This window comes from Peromyscus californicus, unplaced genomic scaffold, assembly GCF_007827085.1.
Source record: "Peromyscus californicus insignis strain IS unplaced genomic scaffold, ASM782708v3 Scaffold_3__1_contigs__length_106647218, whole genome shotgun sequence".
NCBI lineage: Eukaryota > Metazoa > Chordata > Mammalia > Rodentia > Cricetidae > Peromyscus > Peromyscus californicus.
This window is the reverse complement of record NW_026294551.1, coordinates 6,179,456-6,200,328: the sequence shown is the minus strand read 5'-3', so window position 1 is coordinate 6,200,328 and position 20,873 is coordinate 6,179,456. Positions and strand designations below refer to the sequence as shown.

General features: G+C 48.2%; 1 protein-coding gene across 1 annotated transcript in view; it reads right to left on the bottom strand.

The window, feature by feature from the left end:
• Positions 1-5,810: 5,810 nt before the first annotated feature.
• Positions 5,811-20,873, bottom strand: part of Srp68 (signal recognition particle 68) — a 37,833-nt gene continuing 22,770 nt past the window's right edge. The window contains exons 11-16 of the mRNA XM_052756771.1: positions 12,098-12,254; positions 10,727-10,821; positions 9,708-9,837; positions 7,810-7,885; positions 7,328-7,380; positions 5,811-6,585 (exon numbers count right to left, since the gene is read on the bottom strand). Of these exons, the coding sequence (XP_052612731.1) occupies positions 6,358-6,585; positions 7,328-7,380; positions 7,810-7,885; positions 9,708-9,837; positions 10,727-10,821; positions 12,098-12,254 (739 nt within the window). The 3' untranslated portion in view covers positions 5,811-6,357. The remainder of the gene's footprint in view (positions 6,586-7,327; positions 7,381-7,809; positions 7,886-9,707; positions 9,838-10,726; positions 10,822-12,097; positions 12,255-20,873) is intronic.

The following is a 20,873-nucleotide window of genomic DNA, read 5'->3' as shown; positions in this document are numbered from 1 at the left end:
ACACTGATTTAGTGGCATCTTCCTCACATCAAGTGCCAAGTCAACTCCTATTTCTAGCAGGGCCTCAGGGCACCGGAAGAGGCCCAACCATCTTTTGGTCCCATCTCACTGAGAAGCTACTGAGTTTGGCCACTGAACTAGGGAGGAAGATTCAGTTTTCTGTTCCTGAAGAGGCTGATAGTAGCAGTGAGGGGTGAAGAAGGCCACAGGAGGCCCTGCAGAGCAAACAGGAAACGAGGTGGGTCTAGGCACCACATGATTAGTAAGATGGCACCAGAGGAACAAACCCACTCAGCCTCCGTCCCCCACTTTAATTCCTGTGACAATTTCCTTCTAAACACTAATATCCCTGCCTGCAATCAGCTTGTCTCACAAGGGACCATTTAAGTGACTGCATGGCCCAAAGGTCCGCGCTAACAGCCACCTTCCTCCTGGACCTGTGTCCACACGGCTCTCTTCACCTTTGAGACAGGGCCCTTCCCAGGAGGTAGTGGCTGTGGGAGGTGGGGTGGGGTGGTTGAAGGTACCCAGATTGCAGCTGGTCTGTGCTGCAGCTGCCACTCCTCTGCAGAAGCCCTCCAGGCAACAGATGAGCACTGTGGGGCCAATGTGTGCACCAAGGCTCAAGGGCTAATTGACTCACTGCAAGAAAAAACAGGAGCTGACGACTCCCTAGATGTGACTGTCAGATCAAATCGGATCGGCTCCAGCTGAGGGCTGGCCAGGGCAGGCAGGAAGACTCCAAGCTCTGAGTGAACCATCGCAGCAGGGGGTTCCTACTCAGATGGCAGAGCATTGGTCCCAAGAGTAAACCACAGGAGAAAGGACAGGGACATGGACAGAGCTGTGACTCTGTGTTGCTGTCTTGATTGAGACCTGCAATGTTGCACAGTACGTCACCAGCCTTGTGGCTGCTGAGCATTTGAACATTCCTAAACTGAACCATGTGTAAAATCAATCTCTCTCTCTCTCTCTCTCTCTCTCTCTCTCTCTCTCTCTCTCTCTCTCTCTCTCTCTCTCCTTTTTTTTCTCTCTCTCTGTGTCTCTCTGTGTGTAACAGTCCTAGCTATCCTGGATCTCATTCTGTAGACCAGGCTGGCCCCAAACTCACAGAGATCCACCTGCCTCTGCCTCCCAAGTGCTGGGATTAAAGGTATATGCCACCATGTTTCAATGAGATTTTGAGTAAATATATTAACACTCCCCATTCCCCCTTTTTTATTTGGCTTTTACTGCTGGGGACGAAGTTCGGTTAATGGAGTGGCAGCCTAGCTAGCATTCATGAGGCCTTGGGCTCAATATCCAGCGCTGCATAAACCCAGTGTGGCGACCCTTGAAATCTGACACTAGAGTGACAGAGGCAGGAAGATCAGTAGTTCAAGGTCACCCATGTCTTAAAAATGAATAACTAGGGGCTGGAGAGATGGCTCAGCAGTTAAGAGCACTGGCTGCTCTCCCAGAGGACCCAGGTTCAATTCCCAGCACCCACATGGTGGCTCACAGCTGTCTGTGACTCCATTTCCAGGGGATCTGTCGCCTTCTTCTGCCCTGAGCACGCCAACAAAACACTCACATAACATTTTAAAAATAAAGTTTTAAATAAATATGTGGCTTTTCGAAAACTCGATCATACAGGTGAGGCTTGCCATCTGTGGCTCATGTTGGAATTCTCTGGGATATAGGTGGGTGTGTGGACAGTGCTTGTTACCCCAACACTTGAGAGAAGGAGCAGGGGTTCAAGGTCATCTTCAGCTATGCAACAACTTCGAAACCAGCCAGGCCTCCATGAGACCACCACACAACAAAAAATTCTATGACACAAGCCAGGAATGGTGACACGTCCCTATAATTCTATCATTCAGGTGGCACAGGGAGAAGGATTGATTCGGAGTTTGAGGCCAAGCTGGTCTATGTAGTGAGTCCAAGTCAACCTGGGCTTCATGCCAAGACCCTCTCTAAAACAGAGAAAGAAACAAAAGCAAGACTCAGTAGCAGCCAGGTGGTGGTGGTGCACACCTTTAGTCCCAGGGCTCTGGAGGCAGAGTCAGGCAGATCTCTGTGAGTTTGAGGTCAGCCTGGTCTACAGAGCAAGTTCCAGGACAGACTCTAAAGCTACACAGAGAAACTCTGTCTCGAAAAAAAACCAAAAACCAAAAACCAAACAAACAAAAGACTCAGTAGCTTAGCTCTGAGCTACCAGCTGGACAGGGTGGGCCCCAGGTGTCCTCCTCCTCCCCTGTGGGACCTGGTTTCTGGTCCTCGCTGTCCCTTGCTCTGTTCCCTCCTCTGTGCATCCAGAGGTTTGAAGTCAGCTAAGTGCCCCAGGCCCTCTCTCCCTGTGACTTTAGTGGTGGTGTGCTCATACCCCTCAGTCTGCCACCCCCTCCAGGCAGAGCTGGGCAGCTCAGGGGAAGCCACAGAGCCGGTGAGGTCTAAGGGCTGAGCAGACTGGGAACCACAGAGCCCAGCTGAGCACAAGTGCAGCCAGGCCCTAATGGGGCAAAGATGCCAGGACTTAAGACTCCTCCAGCTCAAGGGCCTCGTCCCTGGAAGCAGATGGTGGCAATTCTCTTTTCCCCAGAAGTAGGAAATGGCCCTTGGTTTGCACAGAATCTGCTCTCTGACCCTTGGAAAACCTGAATGACTTCCTTCCATTATGCTCTTTGCCCCAGTGAGGAACAGAGGAGTTGTCTACCAACTGGACCTAGAGAGGACAGCCACCTAGGTGGGGGAGTTAGGAGAAGCCGCCTTCCACCTGTCACATGCAAAAGGTTGGGCCCCAGGAATCCACAGGGCTCTCTGGGGGAGGTTCTTTTGGCAGTGTGGCTGATAAAACGGAATGCCAGAGGAAGGTCTGCCTGGAGAGGAACAAAAGGTGGCGCAGCCCACGTGACTGTGGCAGCTCCAGGACTGTGTGGAGGGCGCACGTTCTCTTCCTTCAGGGACTTCTACACCAACCGACTAGACACAGCATTTAAAAACCACCCAGGGCTGCCAAGCCTCAAACCACAGCACCCAGGACAGTAACCCACGGTGGAAGGAGAGAAGGACCCTTGAAAGTTGTCCTGACCGCCACACCCACACCACAGCATGTGTGCACTCCTCCCCCAATAAATGGGTCATTTAAATGTGTCATTTGAGATTATTTTTGGAACCGACACCTGGTTAACAACCCCCCTGTAGACATTTGCAGAGCCTTTCCTGTGTACGCACGGATGTGAGGGATGGGCCCTCCCGTGCACACCGGACAGCTGGGCTTCCAGCCTGCCCACGGGTGCCCTGACCACAGCTGTTTCATTTCCCAGACTCTGCAGGTCTGGCAGCCATCGTGCAGGCGTGTCTAAGGCTAAAAGAAGAGCCGGTTAGATTGTTCCAATTGGTGCTGTCAGGATACGGGCAGCTTCCAATTTATTCTCTCGTGCTTTGGAGCATCGATAAATTCTACAGCTAAATCTGCTTTCCATCTCCTTTGTAGCAACAGCTGTCTTCACAATAAAAATAAATAAATCAGAAGCAGCACATATCTTTGCTATCTTTGGGTATTTTCTTAGCCCTCTGAATGTGCTAAGCGTTCAGGGCTGTGGACAGCAAGGGGCTGCTTGGAATCCTGTGATCAACTAGCTTTTCTGTGTAATTAATGGACGTTCCCGGCAGATGACAGTGAGCAGGACCCTTCTCTCCTGGGTGGAGCCAGCACCCCAGCATGTAGGAAGAAGTGCTTCCTGCAGTCCAGGGCCATTGTGGGACAAGGGTTGCTCGGTCATTGAAGGCTATCACCTCACTACCTGGGTAAGAGGCTCAGTTGCTACCAGGAGAAGGAGGCTGGGGTCAAGCTTGGCAACCTACAATCCCACTACACGCATGGGTTCCAAAAATTTACTCTTGACACGAAGAAGAACCGGGGAAGAGACAGACATCAAGTGAGGGCATGGTGGAAGAGACACTGGAGTTTCCAAAGGCCTTCTGTACCACCTGTCCCTTCCCCAGAATCCTCACTAGCCTCTCCGTGTCCCATCAGGTAGAACCTATCAGACAAGGAAGCAGATGAATGTTAAAACAGGAGTGGCGCCATTGGTGGTGGCGGCGGCACATGCCTTTAAACTCAGCACTCAGGAAACAGAGGCAGGCAGATCTCTGTGAGTTCGAGGCCAGCCTGGTCTACAGAGTGAGATCCAGGACAGGCTCCAAAGCTATACAGAGAAACCCTGTCTTGAAAAAACAAAAACATAAAAGACAAAAAACAGGCGTGGCTTCTCCCTGGAGTGCCCTCTCAATCAGGAAGACAGAAGACAGACGGACAGGAGTCCTTCCAGGAAGGGACATGAGCCACCATAGAACAGGGCCCACCTCCTGAGCCTAAGGACTGTGACTCAGGCTGCCTGAATGTCCATGAATCCTGCCAGTATCAAAGAATTTGTGAGCTGGAGACCTCAGCTCTGACCCCTGCCAAGTCTATTTTCTTATGTAAATACATTGTGTGTGTCCCAAATGCAAGGTTCTACATCATTATGTCATGGTCAGCATGAGGCTGACAATGGCCAGTGCTCCCAGGGTGTTGAAGGCAGAGATACTTGGGAGGAATGGATAGCCAGGAGGAAGAAAAAAACATTGAACAATCTTGAAGAGCCCAATCAGAATGATGTGCGCCTCTACCCCTACCATTTGAAGTGTGGACCCCACGGGACTGTGCTGTAGAAAAGGAGGAGCTGTAGGGTGAGAACGAGACGGAGACCCCCTTCCTAGGAGGATGAGGAAAACCTGGAAAGAGCCTCTCTAACCCAGTCCCTCATGTGCTTAGACACTGGTTCAAGGTGGGCTGGAGGCTTCATGCACCGTAGGGCCTCGGAGCAGAGAATAAGCAAAGGGGCAGAAGATGAATGCAGGGAGAAGCAGAACCACGGCCCATGGACTGCGCTGCTGCAGAACCGAGGAGAAGGATAGGTCCAGTGTGCGGACCTGGGTTCCATCACCAATTTCAAAAGAAAATGAAATGACTTGGCACCCCTCAGCCTGTCGGGGACATGGACCAGAGCCCTCAGTACTAAACCCAGCTGTCAGCCTCCCGTCAGCCATCCTGCTCATCTTCAGAGCGAGGGAAGCAGGAAGGAAAGCAGAGAGGAAAAGGAAACTCATAAGCAGATGGTGAAACTTTAAAACAAAACTATAAGCCCTAGGACAGCCCAAATCATATGTAATAAACAGCTTTGAGGCTCCTTGATGCCTAAGCAATTCCCAAGGGAGAAGACAGCCACCTATGAGAGTCCCAGGCTAGCCCAGCAGGTCTTCTGTGTTACTCTCCAAATCCTTCCACCCTGGTATGCACGCTAGGATACCCCCTCAAGAATGCAGTCAAACCCTCAGCTTTCAGCCTGCCCTCACCCCATCCAGCCTGTTCCAGTCTGAACCATAATGGAGCCAACACTTCATTCCTGGTGGACGTCTCCTCCCAACACATACACAGTGGAACAAAGAACCTATGCTTTCCAAAGGGACTTGAGAGGTAGTGGTGCATTTCAGGTTTATTCTTTCTTACATCGCTTGTTGGGATGTCCGTTACTGATGCTGTAACAGAAACTCAAGAGAGAAAAGTATGTCCAGAGAAAACAGCCATGGGTGAGAAGGGAAGCGACGAGACTGTGACGGCGTCCAATTATGGATGGGGACTCTGAAAGCAGTGCATCCAACACACAGCTGTGCCAGCCACCCCTGGCCGCCAGCAAGGCAGGATGCACTGGCCCTCGTGGTCACTCAACCAGGTCCCCTAGGGCTGGATGGGAGTGAGGGAAGACATGTAAAGAATGGGCACAGTCTCCATCATCTTTGCCTTTTAATAGAAGATTTGGTTTCACGGTTTCCGAGTGTAACATAGTTAAAAATAGAGCGCTCTGCTTGTTCTCGGAGGAGGGGGGAAGGCTGACCATGACTCCGGGGGACACCGCCCATGTTTCAGTCACTGACACACTTGAGGGGATTCTGGATGCTCACAGAAAGGAGTTCGTTTCAAATCCACGGGACCGAGGACACATGACAAACACTCCCAAGCCCCTCCCAATAATGTGTGTGGAACCCCCAAACACATTATTGACCAAAAGTGATCAGCCATGGCTTACAAGGGCCAGGACAGCAGCAGTCCCCAGGAGGCACAGGGGGCAGAGAGACCCCGACTCTGGGCCCAGAAGATGATAGGTTATGAAAGTAAGTCACGAACACACAAGATGTAGGGACGCAGGGCTGAGGGTGCTGAGCTCTGCCCGGCCCCGGGCCATTGGAGACCTGGATTTAATGACATGGAATTCGCTGGGTCTGTCTCACAATACAGAGCAAGTCAGGACCTCCTGCCCCTGACGAAGAGCCTGGTTAGCTCCTGAATCCAAAGATGCCCTTGATGTACCCTGTGAGGCCGCTCTTGCTCTTCTGCTCCAGCTTGTCCTCCAGGGGCGGGAAGGCCACGTGGTTGAGGGCCAGGTCAAAGAAGAGGGGCTTGCAAGGGATGGGCTGGAAGCCTGGCGGGAAGTGCACCAGGCTGGCTTGCTTGGTGACAAGGGAAGGGTCCAGGCAAAAGGTCTCAAACCGTTCCACCAGAGGCTGGAAGACAGATCAAGATGTCAGTCAGAAGGCCCACAGCGGATGTTTGCTGTGCTGGGCATGCAGCCTGCACGTGCTTTCTCTCAGCCCTCAGTGTGTGTGTGCACATGTGGACACATGCCTGAGGGCTTACACAGCATGTTCCTTCCTAACTTACCTTTTGTTATCATTGCTCCCTTTTTGTGGATATCAATGTTTTATCTGAATACATGTACGTGTAGTGCCTGCAGAAGTCAGAAGAGGGCTTTGGCTGCCCTGGAACTGAAGTTAGGGAGGGATCTGTGCCATCACATGGGTGCATGAAATTAACCCCGGGTCTCCCGCAAGAGCAACAAGTGCTCTTAACCGCTGAGCCATCTCTCCAGCCACATGTTCTCAACTTTTTTGTTTGTTTGCTTTTGTTTTTTTCGAGACAGGGTTTCTCTCTGCAGTTTTGGTACCTGTCCTGGATATCGCTCTGTAGACCAGGCTGGCCTCGAACTCACAGAGATCAGCCTGGCTCTGCCTCTCAAGTGCTGGGACTAACAGCGTGCGCCACCACCACCACCACGTGGCTATATTCCCAACTTTTATTAGTTACTGACATTGAGTCAAGACTGTTCCCCACTTCCCTAGGGATATGGACAACTAACAAGGCATCTGAGTCACTTGTGGGTGTCTGGACAAGAAAAGGGAAGGAACGGGGTGCCTAAACCCAGGGGCAGAGTGGTCCCCTAGTCCTCAAATGCACAAGCTGCCTTACCTTATTGTCTTTGACTTGAGAGGAGGGCTCTGTTTGATGGGAGTCATTTGCATCTGGAAATTTCACAGGGGTTCAGTAAGAACAGGACTCTGCACATTCTTGTCACAATAGGCTTTTCATTTTCACCACTGTGGTAAGCATGGCTCTATATTCCAAGTAAGGCTAGGTCCTCAAGGACAGAGAGAGAGTGAGGTTTCCCTCCCCGATGAAGAAGTCGTACAAACAGTGGTGAAGCCCAGATCCACTGTGGTCAACCCAGAGGAGCTGGAGAGCCTGGAAGACGCTAAGGAGAGGGGACAGTGACTGGGCTTCTCAAATCCCTCTCCACAGCTCAGTGCCTACTGTGCTGGATGATAAGGCTAGGAAATAGCAATCTTATAGAGATTAACCCAAACAAGGCTTTTTACAGTAAAATAGAGGTGTAGGGTGTGGAAGAAGAACGGAAGTCTGGGGACACAGCCAAGACCAGGGAGGTGGCTTACCCAGGATGGCTGCGGCCTGCAGCGAGCACTTCTCTGAGCGTACTTGAGTGATGAGCTCTTGCACATCAGGCAGGTCCTGCAGTAACAGAGAATACACACTCACCAGCAGGCCAGGCGGAGCAGCAAGCCACATGAACCTGCGTTAGGTGAGCCCACTGGGGGTTTGAGAGACATTTTAGACTTAAAAAAAAGATAAAAAGTCAGCCAGGTGGTGGTGCACACGCCTTTAATCCCAGCACTCGGGAGGCAGAGGCTGGTGAACTCTATGAGTTAGAGGCCAGCCTGGTCTACAGAGCGAGTTCCAGGACCCTGTTTCACAAAAACAAAAAAGGTCTATTTGCACCAGTGCCCGAAAGAGCGTCACCTCTCTGCCTGTCACACTAACTGCAGCCCATGCCCGACACCCGCAGAGCACACAGTTGCTAATTTAACCTTCAGGAGCACCCTGGGGGGCTGCCCTGGACTTCCATTTGCCAAATGAGAGCCCCTGAAGCATGGCAAGGGCAAATGCTGGGCCAGCCACATCCCCAAGAACAAAACTGGGTGCAGAGTCAAGGCCTCAGCCACTTCATCCCTCTGCAGCTGCTCTCCTCTCCTTAGAGACAAAGGTCTCACTAAGGCCCCAGGGCTGGCCAAACTCATGGTGCTCCTCCTGCCTCAGCCTTCCCAGCGCTGTGACTACATATGGATGCCACGATGCCAGTCTGCCCCACCACTTCTTTGTTTTTGTTTTTTTAAGACAGGGTTTCTCTGTGTAACAGCCTTGGCTATCCTGGAACTTGCTTTGTAGACCAGACTGGCCTCGAACATACAGAGATCTGCCCGGATCCTGCCCCATTTCTACCACGCTCATGTGGCCATGTTCTCACCCCACCTCCGACTCCTCTCAAATACTACTGGCCTCTGACTGCTCTCACAGGTGCTGAGGACTGAACTCAGGAACCCGGACACTCTGACAATGCTCTGCCCCCGAATTCGGTTGTTTCCACAAATGGACTACCACGAGCAACTGTGGCTGTAACAATTCATGTGTTTTCCGAGGTCAAAGCCAGGTCGGTCTCTCTGGGGTATGGCACGTTGTGTGCACACAGCAGTGGCTCTGTGCTGGCCATGACATACCAGTAACACCGCCTGCTTCTAAACAGGCTCTGTTTACAGAACGTGGCTCCTCTACATAGCCAGTTACTGCTTATTTAACTTTCTAGGGTCTAAGTAGCCCTGGTGGTCTAGAACTCTATGCAACCCAGGCTGGCCTGGGGCTCAAGATCCTCCTGCCTCCACGGCCTGAGTGCTGGGAGAGCAGGGTTTAAGAGCTGGAGCCTGAATCTCTACAGGCAGCTAGTCCTAAGTAGACTCTATGCAGGAAGGTCTCAGCAGGGTCACAGCTTGACTTCAGAACCACTGTGGAGCTTCAAAAACTCCAGTGTCCACTCCCAGATCCCACACCAGTCAAAGCAGACGCTCTGATGAGGACATGTCAATGTTTTAAAATTTTGCCATGTGATTTCCATGAGTAGCCAACCTGAGAACAATACATGGTCTGCTTCTTTTGAAGCAGAAAAGTGGCATTTCCCCACTCTATCTCTAGAGTTGGGCTTTGCTATGTAGTCAGGGCTGACTCTGAGCTTGTTTTGAGGCCTAGACTAGCTTCAAACTCCTAATCCTGCAGCCTCAGCCTCTGCAGGGCAGGGATTACAGGTTTGTCCTACCACAGCTGGATAAAGTGGCTTTCTCTGTCACAGCTAAATCCTCTTCAGGCCTAGAGCAGGTTAGGTCACACAGAGATGACTCAGGATGATGGGAGGGAAGGGCTTCCTCAGAAGCTGCCAGCTGCTGTCCCCTCACAGTCCCTGTATCCCTCACTAACGCTTGGAAACAAGGAGAGATCATCAGCTCACCTTCAGGCTGTTCTTGAAGGCTCCCCCATCGGAACTAACTTCATTTGCATATTTCAGAACTCTGTCATAGAGGACGAGGGCTTCGCTCCACTTCTTCACCAGCACATAGGACTGAGCAATGAAAAAACACCTGATGGGGAAAGAGCCATAGCATTCTAAAGCAACAGTTGCCTAACACCAAGGCTGTCCCTGTTGCCAGGCTTAATGTGAAATCTGGAAACAGGATTCTGAACTCTGGATCTGGGAAACCCCACCCTAGCCCTCAGCACACTTCAGCAGTATGTGTACCCCAGCAACCTCAGCTCTGCAGCTCCAACACAAGCCCTGTCTTTCACTGGTGACTGCAGAGAAGGCGGCTCCCGAGGATGGTCGCAACTAGAGCCAGGCAAGGGAGGAACGCTGACTAGATCCAACCGAAACCCTCACATACCATGTCTACATGTCTAAGCCACAACTATTTACTCATCCCTAATCATCTCTTTTCAAAAAACCAAACAAAACTCTACGGCGCCCAACAGAACCTTAGTGTTGCCCCGCCACAACAGACAGGACCACAGGAGCAAGGGCCCAAGAGCAGGAGAGCCATGAACGACAGGGCATGCGCACTCTGCTCCGCCGTCCGCCGGGTCCCTGGCCTTGTTGACAGCCCACTTTCCAGTGAGCTGCACCTTGCCTCATCTCAGGAACTGAGATGCCCAGCTTCGTCCTGCTCAGCTCAGGCTCCCTGAACCGGCTGCTCTGGTCTGCCAACACCCTTTCCAACGCTTGAGTCTTTCGGTGCTCTCAATGGAGGGAAGAAGCGAGAGAAGGAAACCCCAAAGTCTATCAGAAATGTAGATGAGGAACTCTGGAAACTACTGCTGCCGTCTTTGCTGAGGCCTTCCAGTAACACTGAGCATCCTCTGCACAGCAAGGCAGCATCAGACAGCCAATGACCACGCGTCCCACAGGGCAGTACACACTGCAAAGCTCACTGCTGGGACACACTGCAGAGCCCCGCTCACCCCGAAGGCCAGTACCTGTAAGCTTTGAACACCAGGGTCTTGAGGCCTATCTCCTTCTGGAAGGTTCTGTCCTCTTCTAAGCCAGGGAGCTGCAGCAATTCTAGCAAATTCTGTACAACAGATGCAACAAGAAAATCCATGAGGGGAGGTCTCAGAGTGATCTTGTCAGAAGACCTTTCAGGAACAGATAAGGGCAGAGAAAGAGCGTCTACACTCAAAATAACCGTTAGCCAGCACAATGTGACCTGGCAGTGACTGGCCTGGTGTCCCCTCTCGTCCCCACACCAAAAGTGCATTTGTCCTTTACCACTCAGCTCCTCAACCTTCAGACTCCGTGGACCACACGGACTGGAAAACCAGACTTTAGATTGGTCCACTCATTTGTCAGGCAGCTAGTGTGTGTGCATGCATATACCTACATGTATGTGCATGTGTGTGCACATGGAGGACAGAGGTCAGCATCAGGTGTCTTTCTCAACTCTTCTTTACTTTTCTTTCTTCTTCTTGAGACAGGGTCTCTCTATTATGTAGCCCTAGCTGCCCTGGAACTCACTATGTAGGTAGACCAGGCTGGTCTCAGACTAACAGACCCGCCTGCCTCTGCCTCCCAAGTGCTGGGATTAAAGGCCCAGTGCCATCTTTTTTTTTTTATGACTTTTTTTTTTAAAGATTTATTTATTTATTATGTACACAGAAGAGGGCGCCAGATCTCATTACAGATGGTTGTGAGCCACCATGTGGGTGCTGGGAATTGAACTCAGGACCTCTAGAAGAGCAGTCAGTGCTCTTAACCTCTGAGCCATCTCTCCAGCCCTGACTTATTTTTATTTATGTGCATGTGTGTTTGTGTATGCCACCTCTGCAGGTGCCCAAAGAGACCAGAAGAGGGCGTCAGATCCCCAGGAACCGCAGCTACAAGTGACTGTGAGCTGACTTGAGTTCTGGGGACCAAACTCAGGTTCTCTGAAGAGAAGCAAAGATGAGGGTCTAGAGAGACCGGATGGCCTTGAACTCACTGCAAAGCTTGCATGGGCATCCCAAGTGTTAGGATTCCAGGTCTGACTCACCATGCCTGGCTTATGTGTAGCAACCTTACTAACTGACCAACTTGCAGCAGGTGCCACAGTATGGATTCCGTCCCTGGATGCTCTCACACCTTTGGGTGTCTTACATGAGGAAGCACTCAATGAGTGCCTGTGGGTGCATTTATCAACACCTTAAAGTGCCTGAAATATGGAGCACTAGGCTTCAGAATTACTCCCAGACCTTTCTTTATCTTCCACTCAGCTACTAGTCACTCCTGGCTCTCCACAGCCCTTCACTCCCCAAATCATTCTGTGTTCAACATGGCAGAGGGCAGGCTGCCTTTCCAGGCCCAAGGGTTACCTGCAGAATGATGTCATAGAGCCGGATCAGGTCCTGAGGCCTGGGAGAGCGTTTGCTGTCATCTTCCGGCTGCTGCTGCAGCAGAGCCCTGTGCAGGCCTTTCGCCATGTTCTCATTCCGCCTGATGGCTGTGGACAGCTTGATGTAGGTCAGGTAGCTGCAATGTACCACATGCAGCTCAGGTTACACTCAAGGAAACTTATGTTCTGGGGAGAGTACTGCAGATTTGGGACTGACCCGGGGCAGTGGGGGTGGGGGTGAGGGGGTCACACAGCAGGGCTACCTGGCCCTTCACACCCTTTCCCAAGGCCACGGAGCTCCTGGTTCCAGAGGATATCGCTAGTCTTGAGGAAGCATCTGCTGGGCTCATGGCACAGGGCAGTGTGCTGACACCATATGGTCCCACTCACACTAGTCACAGGGGCTGCTCTGAGAGGCTGACCCGGATGAGAAGTGAAAAAGTGTGGTGGACACAGATGAGGGGAGCATGTGCAGAGGGTGGCTACCTGGACAGAGACTGACCAAGTGTTGCGAAGGATGTTAAAATCACTGAAAAAGTTAATTTTGAGAGACAGATGAGAAGGTTATGTGAGAAATTTTCCGAAAAGTAGTTATTATACACAAGCAGGCACAGATTTCATGAAATTATAGGTTGTAATTTCATGAAAATACAAAAGCTACCTGAGTCCTGACTCATCATTTTTGCCCCAAAGCTGCCCTCCCAACCGTGGAAATCTTAGGAGTGGAAACCCACACCCGTCCTGAACCAGCCACCTCTGAAGGTGGGAAGGTGACCTCAGAGCAAGGGCTTCACTGTCCCACGTGTCCTCAGCCTGGGTGGAGGTGAGGGTTCAGAGGCCCCGCTCCAGGTCAGGAGGTCAGCTCAACTCTGACTCTGGGGCTCTCCACACAGGTGCAGAGCTCTCCAGGAGCCTCTTTCTCCTCAGGCTGATTAAACAGATAACATCTATGGGCCAACCCTGTTTGATATACCAAGGACCTGAGTCATCTGACAGTCAACTTGACAGTCACAAATACCAAACCCCCAAGAATGGAGATTAAGTGTGACAAGGAGGAGTGTGAGTGTGTGTGTGTGTGTGTGTGTGTGTGTGTGTGTGTGTGTGTGTGTGTGTGTGTGGTGGCAGCTGGGGGCCTAAGGTATGCATGCTAGGCAAACACCTTGTCACTGAGTTGCACCCTACTCTGGGCCTCCAGTAGTTGAGCGTTTATGAGAAGCATTCATTATTTTCCAGAGTCTCTCAATAAATTCCAACTTTGCTGAAATAAAACAAACAAAAGTCAAAAGCAGGGAGAGAGGGCTGAAGACGGAGGAGATATTTACCGAGTAAGTTACAAGCAGTGGGCAAGAAACTTAAGATTTTCAAGGTCAATGCAAAGGAAAGTTGGGTGAGAAGTAGAACTTTCTCAAGTAATACATTTCTCTTTGGTGTTTTTTTTTTTTTTTTTTTTTTTTTTTTTTGGTTTTTTGAGACAGGGTTTCTCTGTGTAGCTTTGCGCCTTTCCTGGAACTCACTTGGTAGCCCAGGCTGGCCTCGAACTCACAGAGATCCGCCTGGCTCTGCCTCCCGAGTGCTGGGATTAAAGGCGTGCACCACCACCGCCCGGCTGTTTTTGTTTTTTAAAAGATACTCTTTCTCTCTTTTCTCTGAGATGAAACAGTAAGGCTTCATGTGCTCAACTACTAGCGAGATCTGAGGGCCCAAAATCTTTTTAAAATACATAAAAAAACCTAAACTGAACAAGGTATTTTAAGAGAAGAGAGAGAAAAATGAAGCTGACAAGGGAATTTAACATGTACATAAAGGCAAAGGGGGCAGCACACTGGCTCAGGCCTGCATTCCCCGCACCCGGGAGGCTGAGACTGAAGGACTGCTGGAAGTCAGAGGCAAGGCTGGGCGACATACAGAGACTGTCTCTAACACTAAGTAAACAGATGAGTGGGAGAAAAGCAGCAGTCCAGCACACAAGCAGTTTACGGCACAGCCCCGGCCCGGGCACATCTGTGCTGCACAGCAGCAGCACATACACAGTGGAACAGAAAAGGCCACGAGAGCACAGATGGGTGCCACGACCAACTGCACAGGACAAAGCCAGCCAGACTCTGGCCTGACACAGTGTTGCAGGTGGAATTAAGCTGAGCTGAAATTATTAAAATGTGAAAGTGACAACTTAAGATGCTCAGAACAGTGAAGAGGTCGGGAGAGGGAAGGGAGTGAGCTCTAGGTCACAGCAGCTCGAGTTACTGGCTCAGGCTGGGTGTGATGGTTCATGCCTGAAATTCCACCATGCTGAAGACTGAGGCAGGAGGATTTGTTATGTCTAAAGAAGCTCCACTTGATGCTAGGCATCCATCTTGGTACCCACCAGCTGTTGGTCCGACTCCTGTCCCTGGAAGATAAGTTCCCAGTAACCCTGACTCAGTGACTCCCCTGCCCAAAATGTATAGCCACGACTATCTACTTCTTTGAGTGCCCTTTTTTTTTTTTTTTGCTTCTGTAACTTGCTTATAGATATCCAAAGATTTGTTTTGAGTTGCCTTAACCACTTAATTTGGCAGAACAGAAGAGGTTTTGCTTGCTTGCATAGATATTGAAGGTCTTTGTGTGATTTTCCCCTTTATTTATTTATTTTTTTATTTTTTTTAAAGATTTATTTATTTATTTATTACGTATACAGCATGTATGACTGCAGGCCAGAAGAGGGCACCAGATCTCATTACAGATGGTTGTGAGCCACCATGTGGTTGCTGGGAATTGAACTCAGGACCTTTGGAAGAGCAGTCAGTGCTCTTAACCTCTGAGCCATCTCTCCAGCTCCGATTTTCCCCTTTAAAAGTTCTTCCCCACACCCCTCCTTCACGGCAATCTCAAATTTGGTTTAGAGACTGTTCATCCTGCTAGCATCTAATAAATCCCTTTTTTTTTTCCCCAAGACAGGCTTTCTCTGTGTGGCTTTGGAGCCTGTCCTGGAACTCACTCTGTAGCCCAAGCTGGCCTCGAACTCACAGAGATCCGCCTGCCTCTGTCTCCCGAGTGCTGGGACTAAAGGCGTGTGCCACCACCACCTGGCTCTAATAAATCTTTTAATTATAATTGGATTGAGTCTATAGTCTTTTCCCAGGGGTTACAAACTCCATAACGTTTGGAGGCCCCAGCGAGATCCCTGGGAGACCTCAGATACAGAGTCAGGGGTCTTGAACAGACACCAGAGGGAGCAAGTCTCAAGTGAATTTGACAGGTCCTAGCAACACCAAATTGTAACGGCCCCAAATTTACAAATTGGAAGAATTGCTGGGCAACATACTTCTGAAGTTTGGACCAATCGATGAATTGTTCTATTCTGTTTTGGAGTCCAGACATTAGAAGAGACAAAAGGCGAGATCTGACAGGATTGTAGACCCAGTCTCTGGGGCAGAGGGGAAGCTCTACTGTCCTAGTTTTGGTATATGAGTGAAGGTGGCCACCATTATGCCTGAGTTCATCTGTTTGTTTTTTTTCTTTCTGATTGTGTTGTTGTATTGTCTTCTGTTCTCTGTTGTCTGTTGGACTTGTATTTTCAAGTTTTGTTGCAGAGACGGGAATTTGAACAGAACATAGCCAAACTGTCCCTTGAGTTCTATGCAACACTTTCAGGATTTCCATGAGGTAGACTGCTTCAGGCTGCCTCTATGCTAGCTCCCCACTGGAGCTTGCTCTGTGTGTCCCTCTCATTGGCTTGCAGGAGCCTGCTGTTTAAGTCCCACAGATACATGGGTCCTTCTTTACCTTTTCCCTCACACTGTTTCTGAAGGATGTCTTTTTCTAGGTTGTCCTGTCTCTCAACTGCCCCAGTCTCTGACCACGGAGCTCTGGCTGCAGCCACTTCCCCACTACTGGGCTGGGTGATGTGGGCACTCCTGACTTACAGTCCTCCCGGATACCATAAGCCCCTGTTCTGCTGCCTGCTGCTTACTGTGCTGTTGCAGGAGGCTGGCACCCAGAATTTCTTATCTCTAAGCCTTTTTCTTCTCGGAATGTCCTGGTCTCTCCCTCTGATAACTGGATTTGGTTCTGCTGGGATTTATGTGTCTTTTGGGTATGGCTAATATTAAAATATTGTTTTATGGTATTCTACTTTATTAAAAAGCTGACTCTGGAGCTGGGGTATGGCCTCCCTCTTCCGACTCAAACATGATTGTTTAAGAATTGCCTCCAAAATCTCTGTCCTAGGTCAGAGGGCCATCTGACTCTAGGACAAAGAAAAAAAACCAAAAAAGATTTAAACATAAACTTTCTGTACCTTAAGATCTGAAAACTTATTGGATGTGGTTAAAAATCTGTAAAACACGGTTGGAAAGATGGCTCAGAGGTTAAGAGCACTGGCTGCTCTTCCAGAGGACCTGAGTTCAATTCCCAGCACCCACATGGTGGCTCACAACCATCTATAATGAAACCTGGTGCCCTCTTCTGGCCTGCAGGCATACATGCCAGTAGAACACTGTATACATAATAAATAAATCTAAAAACTGGTTATAAAATAAAATAAAATCTGTCTAAAATCTCTCAATACTAATTCTAGATATGTTTTCTTAAAATATTCAGAGCTGGACTTGTTAAAAGTTACTATTACGCCGGGCGGTGGTGGCGCACGCCTTTAATCCCAGCACTCGGGAGGCAGAGCCAGGTGGATCTCTGTGAGTTCGAGGCCAGCCTGGTCTCCAAAGCGAATTCCAGGAAAGGCGCAAAGCTACACAGAGAAACCCTGTCTCGAAAAAACCAAAAAAAAAAAAAAAAAAAGTTACTATTACTTCAAAAGGAGATAGGCAAGTTCATTGGACCTTCACACCTTCACCTAAGCGTCCGGTCCCTCCTTCCAGCTGGCTGGCTGCAGTCAGGCCCTAACTGTATGAATTCTCAAGGTTTTCTAGAGAAATGAGGGTATATAGGCTAAACACAGACTAAGAACGGCCCCGTCTGTGCAACAATGGAAAAGCTATGATATACACTGGGTAACGGCTCTAGACATTGTCCAACACTCCCTTAAGAAAAATTTGTTACAAGAAATGGTGAACTTTTGTTATTGTTATGTCTCATGTTATTTCAATTTTTTAAATTGATTTATACTAAAAATTAGGATGGCTAAATGCAAAGATGTCTAGCTCTTTGACTTCTCCCCCTTGCTTGGTTCTTGTTAACAAAAATTGTTCCCTCATCAAGGTCATGGATACTCAAAACTCTTGCTAAAATGCAAACTTTCTCTTAGGTTCTGTAAGACCATGAGGGGCGTGGGATATGGGTGAAACCTAAAAAATTCCAAGCAAAAAAAATTGACTTAAAACTTGTAAACAAAAAAGGTTAATAATTAAAAAACTACAAATAGGTAATCTTAATTTGCTGTTGCATGCTTATATGTAACTGAAATCAACTCTGGTTATTTCCTTTTTAGGTCCCTGAGATAGATTAAGATAGACTTTTATATGATGATTTTTGTCTTGAAAATTTTAAATAAGAAACAACATGTTTAAGAAAAAAATATATTTGATAAATAAGGTTTATAAATTCCTAAGGTCTACCCAGATTAACAATTACTGACTTAGGCCAGGCGGTGGTGGCGCACGCCTTTAATCCCAGCACTCGGGAGGCAGACCCGGGCGGATCTCTGTGAGTTCGAGGCCAGCCTGGACTACCAAGTGAGTTGCAGGAAAGGCGCAAAGCTACACAGAGAAACCCTGTCTCGAAAAACCAAAAAACAAACAAACAAAAAACAATTACTGTGCTGTGGGATGTTCTGTATGGCAAATGTGTTGCTAATTAGTCAATAAATAAAACACTGATTGGCCATTGGCTAGGCAGGAAGTGTAGGCGGGACAAGGAGGAGAATAAAGCTGGGAAGTGGAAGGCTGAGTCAGAGAGACACTGCCAGCCGCCACGATGAGAAACAGCAGGTGAAGATGCCGGTAAGCCACGAGCCATGTGGCAAGGTATAGATTAATGGAAATGGATTAATTTAAGCTGTAAGAACAGTTAGCAAGAAGCCTGCCATGGCCATACAGTTTGTAACCAATATAAGTCTCTGTGTTTACTTGGTCGGGTTTGAGCGGCTGTGGGACTGGCAGGTGATAGAGATTTGTCCTGACTGTGGGCCAGGCAGGAAAACTTTAGCTACATTACTGACTTAAAGATATATGACCATCTTCTTTGTCTCTGTTAACTTCTTTAACCTTTAACTATTTGGATAAATTGAGTCATACAAGAAATTACAATACTCTGTAATCATATACTTATATTAGAATCAAAAAATAAGGTTTCTGCTCTCTTTTGTGGACTATATTTATGATATTATAAAATTCCTAGTCTCTCTATGGGCTACATTTGTGATTTTAAAATTGTATTTCGATACTAAAAGGGCTTCAATTAAAAAATTATAATTTTTGCCAGGCAGTGGTGGCGCACGCCTTTAATCCCAGCACTCGGGAGGCAGAGCCAGGCGGATCTCTGTGAGTTCGAGGCCAGCCTGGACTACCAAGTGAGTTGCAGGAAAGGCGCAAAGCTACACAGAGAAACCTTGTCTCGAAAAACCGAAAAAAAAAAAAATTATAATTTTTAAGGCTAAAATGTAACAAGGATAAAACTGTAAAATCCTAATCTTTTTTTTTTTTTTTTTTAAATTTATTTATTATGTATACAATGTTCTGTCTGCACATATCCCTGCAGGCCAGAAGAGGGCACCAGATCTCATGACAGATGGTTTTGAGCCACCATGTGGTTGCTGGGAATTGAACTCAGGACCATTTGGAAGAACAAGCTGTGCTCTTAACCTCTGAGCCATCTCTCCAGCCCCCCCCTTTTTTTTTTTTTTAATATTTGTTTATTTATTATGTATACAGTGTTCTGTCTGCACATATCCCTGCAGGCCAGAAGAGGGCACCAGATCTCATTACAGATGGTTGTGAGCCACCATGTGGTTGCTGGGAATTGAACTCAGGACCTTTGGAAGAGCAAGCAGTGTTCTTAACCTCTGAGCCATCTCTCCAGCCCAAATCCTAATCTTATTAAAGCTGCTAGCTTCTTATAAACTAATAAGGATAATTAGGACATGCAAGTTATTGTTCAGTCATTTCATAAATGATCAAATTCTTTTAAAAAAATTTTAATTTATTTGCATTTTATGTATGAGTGCTCTGCATATATACCTGCATGCCAGAGAAGGGCATCATATCCTATTATAGATGGTTCTGAGCCACCAAGTGGTTTCTGGGAATTGAACCTGGGTCCTCTGGAAGAGCAGCCAGTGCTCTTCACTGCTGAGCCATCTCTCTAGCCCAATCAAATTCTTTAATGTGCTCAAAACTATGCTTGTAATCATGGTAAGTACAAATGTAATTCACTTCCAGGGACAAGTTTTATTTAGCCTTCTGTATATCTTTTCAAGGTTAAACCTAAAGCAAGTAACTAAAAACAAGCAAAGTTTGTTTAGTTCAGATACACTTAATAGACAATGGCCCTCAAACTTGTCAGAGATTCTGCTGAATACAGCATTTAAAATGTTTAATGGAAAAATATGATGTGGATTCTAATACAGATTATAAACAGTGGTGATGCTAAAATATCTAAACTTTATCTCTTTTTGTAAACTAAAGGTTCACATAAGCTTCAGAGAATTGAGGGAGTTATAAGACTTAGATCCACCTCTCACAAGTCAACTGGACTCCAGATTAGTACAGCCTAGATTTCCCCACCTGCCTGTTCCTGAAGATGGGATGTCTCTCTCTCCTGGTCCTGGGACTCCTCCCTTCCCCTGACTACCAGGAGAATGGGCCTGAAAGTTCCAAATGTAAGATTTTCCTCTACGTTCCTAAACTTTACCTTCTGTTCCTAGTCTAATGTCCCAGCAGATCTGCAATCAGCTGAAGACTGCAGGCTGTGCCTAACCCACTAGCCTCAGGTGGTCCTTTGAAACTAACAAGCCCTGGACTTGAAGTCAATGTAAACCAGATGCTTCTGACAGTTTCCTGTCAGCTTGAGCCCCAGCTTTGGACCAGCATTCGAGACTGCTCCAAAGCTACCTGCACTTCTCACTAGCTTCAGATGGTCCACAGAACCTGGGCAGCAAACCAGATGTACCCTGCCCCTCTAGGGCTTTGACCAGCATTCCAGCCTTCCTGGCCTGACAGCAACATCCTATTTCAGTGGAGAAGCAGTTATAGAAGACACTACATCACCCGTTATCATTAACAAAAAGCTGGAATGTTAGGAAACTAGATCCCCTCTACCAAAGGAGCCATCTCCCTTTCACTATCCAAAGACAAATGGGGTACATGGTGCTTATTGGCATGCCAGGGCTCACGCTGGCCTCCCACTTCTTCAGTATTACAAATACCTGTAATCAGAGAGTTACAAAAAAGGCTGAGATCTGATTGAATGGCTTAATTAAAATATCAATCTTTACCCTTAAATGTGAATCAATGATTTTGATTCATATGATCTACAGCCAATAGGGAATGGTATGGCTAAAGTTCCATTTGACACTAGGCATCCATCTTGGTACCCACTAGCTGTTTGCCTCTGACTCCAGTCCCTGGAAGATAAGTTCCCAGTAACCCTGACTTAGTGACACCACCCACCCACCCAAAACTGTACAGCATTGACTATCTACTTATTATGATCTAAGTGCTTTTTTTCGTTGCTTCTGTAACTTGCTTACAGATACCCAAAGATTGTTCTGAGTTGCCATAACCACTTAATTTGGCAGAATAGAAGAGGTTTTGCTTGCTTGC